This window comes from Oncorhynchus mykiss, chromosome 5 (assembly GCF_013265735.2).
Source record: "Oncorhynchus mykiss isolate Arlee chromosome 5, USDA_OmykA_1.1, whole genome shotgun sequence".
Taxonomy (NCBI): Eukaryota; Metazoa; Chordata; class Actinopteri; order Salmoniformes; family Salmonidae; genus Oncorhynchus; species Oncorhynchus mykiss.
The window spans coordinates 23,701,147-23,712,528 of NC_048569.1; the positions used below are offsets into that span (position 1 = coordinate 23,701,147).

An 11,382-nucleotide genomic window follows, 5' to 3' on the forward strand; every position below is an offset into this window, starting at 1 on the left:
TGTTTTCTGGCAAGCTGATTGTCAAAGCCTGTGACACAGACAAAGGCCCTGAAGTGAGAAGTTTTGCAAACATTTCTCCAGTCTGTCTTAATGTTACACCACTTGATCCCTGTTGGAGCTCTATTTGCTCTTATTATCAGATATAGGTCACCTGAAAATATTTTTAGGTGTGCTTGATTTAAATTGAAATTAGCAGTATTGGGACCATTGTTTCCATTATACAGCTCAAATTATTGTTATTAGTCAAAGAAATTGAAGTTATGTCCATCATGAAGTTATGTTCGTCTCTTGTAATGGGAATGGATCCCTTTGTTTCTTGGCTTGAGCACCACTGGCACTGGTCTGAGCCATGTTGGACTCCCGAGGGGCGCAGCGGTCTAAGGAACTGCATCTCAGTGCTGGAGGCGTCACTACAGACCCCGGTTAAATTCCAGTGGCCAGTGGTGTAACGTACTTAAGTAAAAAATACTTTAAAGTACTACTTGAGTAGTTTTTTGGTGTATCTGTACTTTACAATTCATATTTTTACTATTTTTACTTCACTATATTCCCAAAGAAAATAATGTACTTTTTACTCCATACATTTTCCCTGACACCCAAAAGTACTAGTTACAATTTGAATGCTTAGCAGTACAGGAAAAAGGTCAAATTCACACACTTATCAAGAGAACGTCTCTTGTCATCCCTGCTGCTACTGATCTGGTGGACTCATTAAACATAAACGCTTCCTTTGTGAATTATGTCTGAGTGTTGTAGTTGCCCCTAGCTGTCAAAAAAAAGGAAATTGCCTATAAGGAATTTGATTTTGATTTTACTCAAGTATGACAATTTAGTACTTTGTACTTAAGTACATTTAAAATATGATACTGTTAGACTTTTACTCAAGTAGTATTTTACTGGGTTATTTTCACTCAAGTCATTTTATATTAAGGTATCTTTACTTTTACTCAAGTATAACAATTGAGTACTTTTTCCACCTCTGCAACCGGCCTGATTGGGAGTCCCATAGGGCGGCACACAATTGGCACAGCGTCGTTAGGGTTTGGCCGGGGTAGGTGTCATTGTAAATGAGAATTCAGGATCGGTGTCCCGTCCACGGGACGGCTGAGCTAACGTAGGCTAATGCAATTAGCATGAGGTTGTAAGTAACAAGAACATTTCCCAGGACAAAGACATATCTGATATTGGCAGAAAGCTTAAATTCTTGTTAAAAATATGATGCTAAAGCAAGTTAAGTGAAACATTGAACGTGTGTGTGTTATGAGTGTGGGAGGCTACTACTGCTACTCAGTTTAGACTTTTTTGCCCCAAACTGCTGTAATACGGCACTGACGCAAACCGGCCGCACCCCAATAATTACCCAATCACGTGGTTTGAGCCTGACAACGACATCAAAGATATTTCTAACCTAAAATAGTATATTTCCAGGAGGTGCCAAGATGGCGTCTTGAACAGACGCTTTTTTATCGAGCTCCGTACCAAACTTCAGAAAGATTGTGGGAAAAAAACAAGTTTACAGTCATTACTATTTTTATTTGTTCAAGATATAAGACCTTTCCTGTGACTGGAAATAATAATTGGCTAATTTATTTCGGCATGTCCATGCAAAGTCGTGACAAAAAAAGAAAGGAAGAAGTTAGCCGTTCTATTGCTAATCAACAAGAGAGAAACGTGCTTATAGACAACTGCCATAACTACGCTTGGCCTATGGATAATATCATGCTTTCGAATGCTGTTGAAGATGACGAATTCCCCTCTTTACCGGTTACTCCGTGCAAACCTCCACCCTACAAAAAACCCAACATAAACTCTGACATCGTGGCTACCCTCTCCTTACTCATCAACTCCAGGTGTGACGCCATTGAGAAAATGGTAGGCGCGAACACCATGGTTATCGAAGGCTTGAAAAAGACTGAAGTTTGCATGTGGTGAAATCAAGGATGTGAAAACAAGAGTGGCAAAAGTTGAAAAAAGGGTGGGAAAGAATAACAATGTCTACCATAGACGTCTCACTGATCTGGAACAATACACAAGAAAATGGAACCTGAGACTACGGCTTGCCAGAGGTGGAGAATGAAGATGTGCGAGGAGAGGCTATCTGTATCTGCCAAGAAGTTTTGCCTGCAGAGAAGAACAAAGTTGGTGATACTATCGACGTTGTGCATCGCCTCGGCAAGAAGCAACAGCATAACGATTCAAGACCTAGGGGTATCATCATCCTCTTCACTGCCAGATTCTACAGGGACGCTGTCTGGTGTCGTGTCTTTGGCTATGCCAGATGAAGTGATATGACATGCTATTCTATAAAATAATTTCTCTGTAATTAATATTACCTGATTGAGCTAATCATGTAAATGTAATTAACTAGAGAGTCGGGCACCACTAAATAATATTTATAGAGCTGTTATCTTCCGAATAAACTCTTAAAGATCTAGTAATATTTTACATCAATAGCAGTCAATATTAATCACCATCTTAATTCAGTCTCATCTGAAAGTTGTAAATTCTTGGTTATCTGCACGAACCCTGGCTAACAATTTGAATCAGCAATACAAAATTGGGTTTAATCATGTATTTACTAAATACCTAACTAATCACACATAATTACACATACACATAATTAAATCATAACTTGATTAAAAATGACGTCATAAAGGAAAACGTCCCTAGCGGGCGGAACAGATATGACAGCTGGTTACACAAAAGAAAAGGGGTTGGGTTTGAGTGCAATAAATATTTACTCTGAGCTACGCTTCGGTAGGTTGGTGGTAGAATGGAAGGCCGTGTTACCCAACCGAGTCCTTTGAAGAATGTCTCTAGTTGTCAATTGGATACGTTGTAGTAACGTCGTTGGGTGATAGACGGGATACTCTGTCTGTACCTTCCTAACCCTCATTTGCATCTGCTGTTGCTAACTCAACTGCTAGGAGGTATCACTTCTGTAGTGAATAAGAGTTCAAAGTTCATACCATTTGCAACCAAAGCTCACGCTGATGTTGGCTTCGTTCTGTAGTTATTATCTGAACCATTCTGACATAGGACCGTCATCCTCAAGTCCTCGGAACAGGAAGTTATATTGTCGTCAGGGGCTTATATAGGAAGGGAGAGGAGGGCGTGTTTGAAAAGTTTTATAGCCCATGTCCCTTCACAGGGGTGGGCCACTGATTGAGCAGCCCTATCTTATGAAAACCCAAATCTCACATTTTAGAAGCTAAAATCACATTTCATCCCATCACGAATAATTTAATATTCAAACATTTAGATTGAACAACAATTCCATGTGAATTCGATAACTCTGATGTGTAGACTTTCCACTGTAGAGTTTATGTCATCTTATCATTGATGAGAATGTCTCAGATGACAACCGAACTGACATCATATTCATTAAGTACCACCGCATATGTTCAATTGGTCGGATTACTAGAATATAGTTAATTTCCCCCCACCTTCTGATGTTCCCAGAATCTCTATGTTAACCAAGGGTTTTGCAAATGTAACCTCAGTAGGGTAGAGAGAGGAAAAAGGGGGGAAGAGGTATTTATGACTGTCATAAACCTACCCCCCAGGCCAACGTCATGACACTGGAAAGCTGCTAGGAAGAATGCATTCCTTCAGAGCCATGGTATGCGTTTCACCGAGCATCTTAGCCCGGAGGACATAGAAAGAAGGAACAAGTTGTGGCCAACGATCAAGATAGCACGAAATGAGGGAAAGGCTGCTTACTTCGTCAGAGAACGAGGCTTCATCAAAGGTTTAGAAATCCATATTCCTCCCTAAAATCTCACTAGAAGGAACAGGTTGATTGTTTCAGCCATGGTATTCTCATTTTCCGTATGTTGTTTACCTAACAAACATCAGGTGACTATTTTTCAGGAATACTCAGGTATTTCAATTTATTCGTTTGTTATTGTATGACCAGAATACCTATTTTGTTTACAAATTTACGGAGACGATTTAAAGCTGTATTTTTTTAAATGTATACAGTAACTAAGATACTGTTTTAAAGGGCATACAGGTCTGCTCTGACTTTACACGGTTATTGCTCTATTTAGTTATTAATACTTATTTCCAAAAAAGGTCTTAGGAACGTTTATATGTAAAACATTATTTATTCAATTATTTTATGATCAGTTTTCATATGCGCTTAAAATAGTAGGTACCCTTTTATTTAAATTATTTCTCAGAATAGTTCCTGATTACACTAAAGATGGTTTTTAGTCTCTCTTACTACAAGAACCCTTGGTTTGGTCTTGAACATAATTTTCAGTTGAGTTGAATTTCAAAGCCAGATAACGTCTAGCTCAAAGGTTATGGAATAAGCTATTTTCACTTTAAATTGACTTAAATGGTGCAGATCTCGGTTCCTTATCGTTTACGTTCACTGCTCCTACGTCTTTGACTCATTCTACTACAGTTTATACTTTTATATAATCTTTGTTGTTTTGTCTTTGTCTATAGTTTCTCTTAATGCTAGGGGGTTACGAAACAATGTGAAGCGCAATGCCTTATTTTTATTTTCTAAACAATTTCGAACAGATTTTTGCTTTTTTCAAGAGTCTCACTCAATTTCGGCTGATGCCAACTTCTGGAGGTCACAGTGGGGCAACGATATTTGGGTTTCCCATGGATCTGAACGCTCTGCTGGTGTCACTACAATGAAAAATACCTTTGGTGGTAATATTCTACACTCGGAATGTGACCCCTTTGGTCACTTTATTTGTCTTGTGATCAGTTACAATGACATTACGCTCATTACTGTAAACTTCTACGGGTACAACACCAAACATGAGAATGATGAGTTACAATGACATTACGCTCATTACTGTAAACTTCTACGGGTACAACACCAAACAGGAGAATGATGAGTTACAATGACATTACACTCATTACTGTAAACTTCTACAGGTACAACACCAAACATGAGAAGGATGAGCTGCTTGAATCTATAGAGAAAAATATACTTCATTGGTTATCTAAATTTCCCAATTCGTTATTATTAATAGGAGGGGACTCTAACATTACTATAGATAATTCAACTGATAGATGGCCCCCAGGTAGGCCAACCAATCAGAATTTGGGTTTAATACTTTTTATGGAAAAGTTTGATCTTATGGAGAGAGAGGTTTCCGGCCGACAGATAATTTACTTGGAGTAACAAAACAGGTTCCAGACAATCCAGAATAGATTTTTGGCTTATATTAAAATGTATTGATAGTGAGTGTGTTACTACAAATATTTGTACTACTCCCCTCACAGACCATAGGGCTATTTACATTGATATCAAAATATTTACCCCTCATACTAACTTTGGTAGGGCATCCTACTGGAAGCTAAATAGATTATTAAATAATGATATAGTTAAATTTGAGGTTAAAGATCTGCTCTCACACTTTTGGGAAAGGGCTTGTGAAGAAAAATCCTATTGCAAGAACTGGGAGCTCTTTAAATTTGAGGTGTCCAAATACCTTAGAAAATATGGTAGTAATCTTGCTAAGACCAGAAGAGATGAGGAGGAAAAGGTGATCATTAAGATAACTTCCCTTTCTCAGAGGCCCCCAGCCGACCTCTCGGGGAGGAGAAGATGGAACTAATTGAGTTACAAAATAAACTGGATAATAATATATAAATATATTAATATCCTATTTCTTTAGACTTGAGAAATTTCACTCTAAAAATAACACTATCCATAACTTAAACATTGATGGTGTTATTACAGATGACCAAAAATTAATTGCTAAATACTGTAGCAATTTTTACAGAAAATTGTATAGCTGTACGTACTGTCAGGAATCCACAGATATGTTTTTTAACTCACTGAATAATGTTCACTCTATCAGTGATATAGAATCTAAACAGTGTGATGAACCCATCAAAGTTGAAGAGATTATAGAGTATATCAAAAATCTAAAGAACAATAAATCCCCAGGTGTTGATGGAATTACATCAGAATTTTACAAATCATTTTCTGAACAAGTAGCTCCCTTCCTATTTGAAGTCTTTTTAGAGAGTATTAAAAACAATGTTCTCCCTCCTACAATGAGTCAGGGGTTAATAACACTGATACCTAAGCCTAAAAAGAAGTGCTGCTCATCGATAACTGCCGTCCAATTTGTCTTCTTAATAATGACTATAAGATATTAGCCTTACTACTTGCAAAAATAATTAAAGAAGTCTTGGATGCAATCATTGATGAAACACAGTCTGGCTTCATGAGGAACAGACATATTTCTAACAATGTCAGACTAGTATTAGACATACTTGACTACTCAGACCTAATAACTGAGGATAGCTTCATATTATTTGTAGGTTTTTATAAAGCATTTGACACAGTAGAGCATCAGTTTCTTTTCCACTCCCTTGAGAGACTTGGCTTTGGGGATTTTTTCTGTAAGGCTATCAAGACTCTCTATGCAAATGGTAACAGCTCTATCAAAATTAAATATGGCACCTCACCTAGATTTGAGTTAAAGAGAGGAATTAGGCAAGGTTGTCCTATCTCTCCGTACCTGTTTTTATTAATCACCCAACTTCTTGCAAATTCTTTAAATAATAGTCCTGTACAAGGTATTTCCATAGCTGGTAAATAAATTATTGGAAGCCAGCTGGCTGATGATACTACACTTTTTCTGAAAGACGCTAACCAAATTCCCATATCGATCAATGTGATACAATCCTTTTCCAAAGCGTCTGGTCTATATCTTAACATGAATAAATGTGACCTCATAGCTGTCAAAGATTGTGTGACACCTTCATATTATGGTATTCCAGTAAAAGAATAACTTATATATTTAGGCATAACCATTACAAAGGATCAGAAGTGTAGAGGCTTACTAAATTTTAACCCTCTTATTAAAAAAAACTCAGAAGAAGCTAAATCAATGGCAACAGAGGGACTTATCTTTAAAAGGTAGAGTCCTAATAACCAAGGCCGAAGGTATCTCTAGACTAACATATGGTGCTCTATCTTTATATCTTGACAGTAAAATAAGCAAGGAGATAGACCAGATGCTTCTCAACTTTCTTTGGAGAAACCGTACCCATTACATTAGGAAAACTGTTGTAATGAACACTTATGAGAATGGTGGACTGAATTTTCTGGACTTTTCTACTTTAAATAATACTTTTAAGATCAATTGGATAAAACAATTCATAAGAAGACCCACTTCTATGTGGAATTTTATTCCTCATCATGTCTTCTCTACTTTTGGTGGCCTTAACTTCATGTTGTTTTGCAATTATAATATTGAGAAAGTTCCCGTGAAACTTTCTGCTTTTCATCAGCAGGTTTTCTTGTCATGGTCCTTAATTTATAAACACAACTTTTCTCCACACAGATATTATATATGGAATAATCGGGATATATTGTATAAAAATACTAATTTGTTTTTAGAATATTAGTTCCGAAATAATATCCTATTGGTCAACCAACTGGTAAATGCAGAGGGTCTTTTACTCAGTTATAAAGAATTATTATCTCTTTACAAGGTCCCTGTAACACCTAAAGATTTTGCAATTGTTTTAGATGCCATTCCCTCAGGTGTTGCTATGTTATTCAGGAACGTGTCAAGACCTGACCCTCAGAGCCTACCTTCTATTGACCCTGTTGACTCATCAGTAGGAAAGATTTGTTTCTCTTTTGGTCCATTCAACAACAGAGTGATACCAACCTTGTTTCAGTAGGATGTTGTATGTCATGCCTTATTGGAATGGATTTATTGATAATATCTGTTGGAAAAAAGTTTGGAAGTTGCCACACTTGTTAACAAAATTAAGGAAGTTTCCTTTAAAATTATTCATAAATATTATCCTGCCAACCACTATACGAAGAGGTTTAAGGAAAACATCAACTCAAATTGCTCCCTTTGTAATGACCACCCAGAAACAGTGTTGCATATTTTTTGGCATTGTAAGATAACTGTGGCAAGACATCAGTGGGTTTATAATTGAACACATTTATGAAGATTTTACACTATTGTGGAGAGATGTACTGTTTGGATTCTTTACATACAATAGAAATAAGCTGAAGCATTTTTATGTAATTAATTTCATTATTCTTTTGGCCAAATTTCATATACACAAATGTAAATTTACAAACAGAAAACCACATTTTCGTACCCTACAAAAAGAAAATGAACTGTATTTTAAGACGGTTAAATGCTCTACTAACAAAAAAGCTGTTAGAATTGTAAGTATATGCATGTCCCTTAAGGTCCTTGTGTAATTGTAATGTGATATTGTACCCCCTAGCTCGATTGTCCATTGTTTGTAATCTATGTATGCTTGTGTTCCCTCATGCGCTTTATGTATTGGTTTGTTGTTAATAAAATAAAATAAATGTTTAAAAAAAAAAAGTATATTTCCGTTAGGGGAAAATAATAAAATAAATGTTTAGAAAAAAAAAAAGTATATTTCCGTTAGGGGAGGCTTCCTCTGAAGTGCGTGTGTGCACAAACTCAATTCAACCTCCACGCCGTCTTAACATCGCAATTTTTGGGGGAACTTTGGCAAAGCGTCAAGTCTATAAAACGTATTGCGCTGTTCGTGACAATCTACTTTTAGGGAAATAAAAATGTATTGAGATCAGTTGTTTCATCGATGAGAAACTGTGCAGAATGTCTGCCCAGTTTCACCCTCTCGCACTCCACGCGACTGGAAGTGTCAGGGTTATCCCTTCTATATGTGACGCGCTGTCAGCTGACTGCAGTAAATTCACCAACCTTCGCTGCAAACACAGACCAGCAGCTGGAGGAACCACATATTCTTGTCCGTCTATCTCTCTCCGAACTAAACAATGGCAAGCCAGTCCCAGGGTATCCAGCAGCTTTTGCAAGCTGAAAAACGAGCTGCAGAAAAAGTAGCAGAAGCCCGCAAACGTAAGTTAAAATCTGCTGTCATTCAGCGGCGTAGATAAACTAAGCTAGCTAACGTTAGCTTGATTGGCTAACATTGTTTCTGGAAGATAACTAGTTTTAATGGCATAAGTAAAATTGTAACTATCAGCTACTGTAATAAACCCCAGATTTGACAGCCAACATATATATTTATTCCTAACTGCAAAGTGTGAAGATGGCAAGGCCTTCAATCCAAGATGACTAGCTACCTAGCCAGCAGATCCGACCCGCTGCGCTATTAGGTTCGGACAAACTTCCTGTATAGATTTAATGGCGTTTAAGACAACCGTGAATTCGTCAGTAATCTTCAGGTCGGAAAGTCGGAGCTTTAGAAAGAGGCCCCAGTTCCTTACTTGGAATTCCGAGTTGGGTGACCATTCAAAATTATTTTGTTTCCCTGTCGGAGCTCGTTTAAAAAAAAAGTTGCCTGTCTTAAAGGGAAAATTGATATCTAAATGTATCCTTTACCCTTCAGTCTAACTCCAACGGTTGGTTTCCCAGACCCCGATTAGCCTACCTCTGGACTAAACACTTAAATGGAAATTCTCCACTGAACATGGTTTTTAGCCCCAGACTAGGCCTAGACTTAAAATCTGTCTTGACAGTAGGCTACTTGCTTTTTTCCTCACAATTCTTTCACTAAGTCTCATTTCCCTATGAAACCATATGATTTCACTTCCTACTTTGTCAGGAACCACACAACAAACTGCGTAGTTGGGAAAACTTGATTGATTCAATTCCCCATTCAATGTTTATTTCACTTACTAGGCCTAAGTGCAGATTTTTTATTCTGTTTGATCAGGTAAGAACCGTCGACTGAAGCAGGCCAAGGAGGAAGCCCAGGCCGAGATTGAGCAGTACCGTATGCAGAGGGAGAAGGATTTTAAGACCAAGGAGGCTGCGGTGAGACACTGGGGGGACCGTTTTCATTTGCAAATGGGAAACATGAGTCATATTTTCCTAATCATAAGGCACTGTAGTTGGTAGCTAAATTGATAAGACCTTAACACTGGCCATATAATAACTTATTTAATACTTACTGTATGTTTTGAAGTGGTTTGTCTTGTAAGGTGGCCTAAATCGGTCTTCAATTTTTCCATTAGGCTCTTGGATCCCATGGTAACTCTGCTGTAGAGGTGGACAAAGAGACTGTGGGGAAGATGGGTAGCATCCAGACCAGCTACCAGCAGAACCGGGAAGGGGTGCTGGGCAACCTGCTTAAGATGGTGTGTGACATCAAGCCAGAGATCCATGTCAATTACCGTTTTGCTGGTTAAACCCCCTCATCACAACCCCTTATTAAACAAAGGAAACACTGAGACACTCTCATTGCACTGCCATCAGTTGACACATGCTTCATTGACACATCTACTACACCCATGCATGGTGCAAACCTCTTGGCCTGCCTGCTCATAACTTTAATGCTATACCCACAAGTTTATTTTCTCTATAAATATAATCAACAGATGTGTATATGATTCAAATAGGTATACCTTTGTCCAGTAAAATATAAAGCATATTCACTCTGTTGGTTAGTCAAAGCAGGCAGAGGTTCTTTTGGTCTTATGCAGTGTCTCTGTTTCCCATCTTCATCGCTTGTAGTATCAAGGTTTTTATGTAAAGGTTAGTGTGTGTCTTTCTGTGCAATGTTTATTAATATGGACATATTGTTCGTTTTATTTGTGGAGACCAAAATACAGTGCTTATTTCACTTAATGGACTGTTAGGCCTGGAAAAAAAAGATTGCTGTTTTGTTTGAATGTTTCCCTGCTGTCCCAATTTGATTTTTAATCTCTATGAATATATTATCCTGTATAGTGGATGTTCCTCTGTTCACAGCAATATAATAGTGTTCTTGTGGTTTATTCTTGAGTGACTGAAGTGACCATATCCTGTTTTCCTAATTTATTTCCTAAATTCTACAGCTAATGTAGAATTTGCTAGAGGTTGTGAGATTCCTCACCCCAAGTGCCCTGTGGTATGTTGTTTAGCTAGACTGTTAGAACCAGCCTGATTGCTCTGTTCACTGAAATAGAATGGTGAATGCAGCAATAAGGCTGGTTCCACCAGACCAGACGTGTCCAGCAGCCCAATACAGGAATACTGGAACAGACCAAAGAAAGCAGAACAACTGCAGCCATGTCTGTGACTTCTGGATAAGACATCATACATTGACAATCTTGATATAGCTGCCCCTGCGGAGTTTACATGCCTTTTGTGCTCAAAGTACTTCATAAAGTACCACTTTTATCCTCCAGAGGACACTACAACATCCCAATATATACATGTAATCTCAGAACTGATTTAGGTAAAGAATGCTCATTTCCTCAAACAATAGCTTTAGTACATCAAATTATTCTCAGTTTGATCATTTTTTATTTACCCTTTATTTAACTAGGCAAGTCTGTTAAGAACAAATTCTTATTAACAATGACGGCCTACCCAGCTAAACCCTAACCCGGAAGACGCTGGGCCAATTGTGCGCTACCCT

At 37.8% G+C, this 11,382-nt stretch overlaps 1 protein-coding gene across 1 annotated transcript; it reads left to right on the plus strand.

Annotated features, from left to right (window-relative positions):
* Positions 1 to 8,696: 8,696 nt before the first annotated feature.
* On the plus strand, positions 8,697 to 10,731 carry vatg1 (Vacuolar ATP synthase subunit G 1). Its single transcript, NM_001165176.2, is given in 3 exon segments — positions 8,697 to 8,873; positions 9,694 to 9,794; positions 9,995 to 10,731. Coding segments are annotated over 3 exon segments (357 nt in total). The 5' UTR covers positions 8,697 to 8,791; the 3' UTR covers positions 10,169 to 10,731.
* Positions 10,732 to 11,382: the final 651 nt, after the last annotated feature.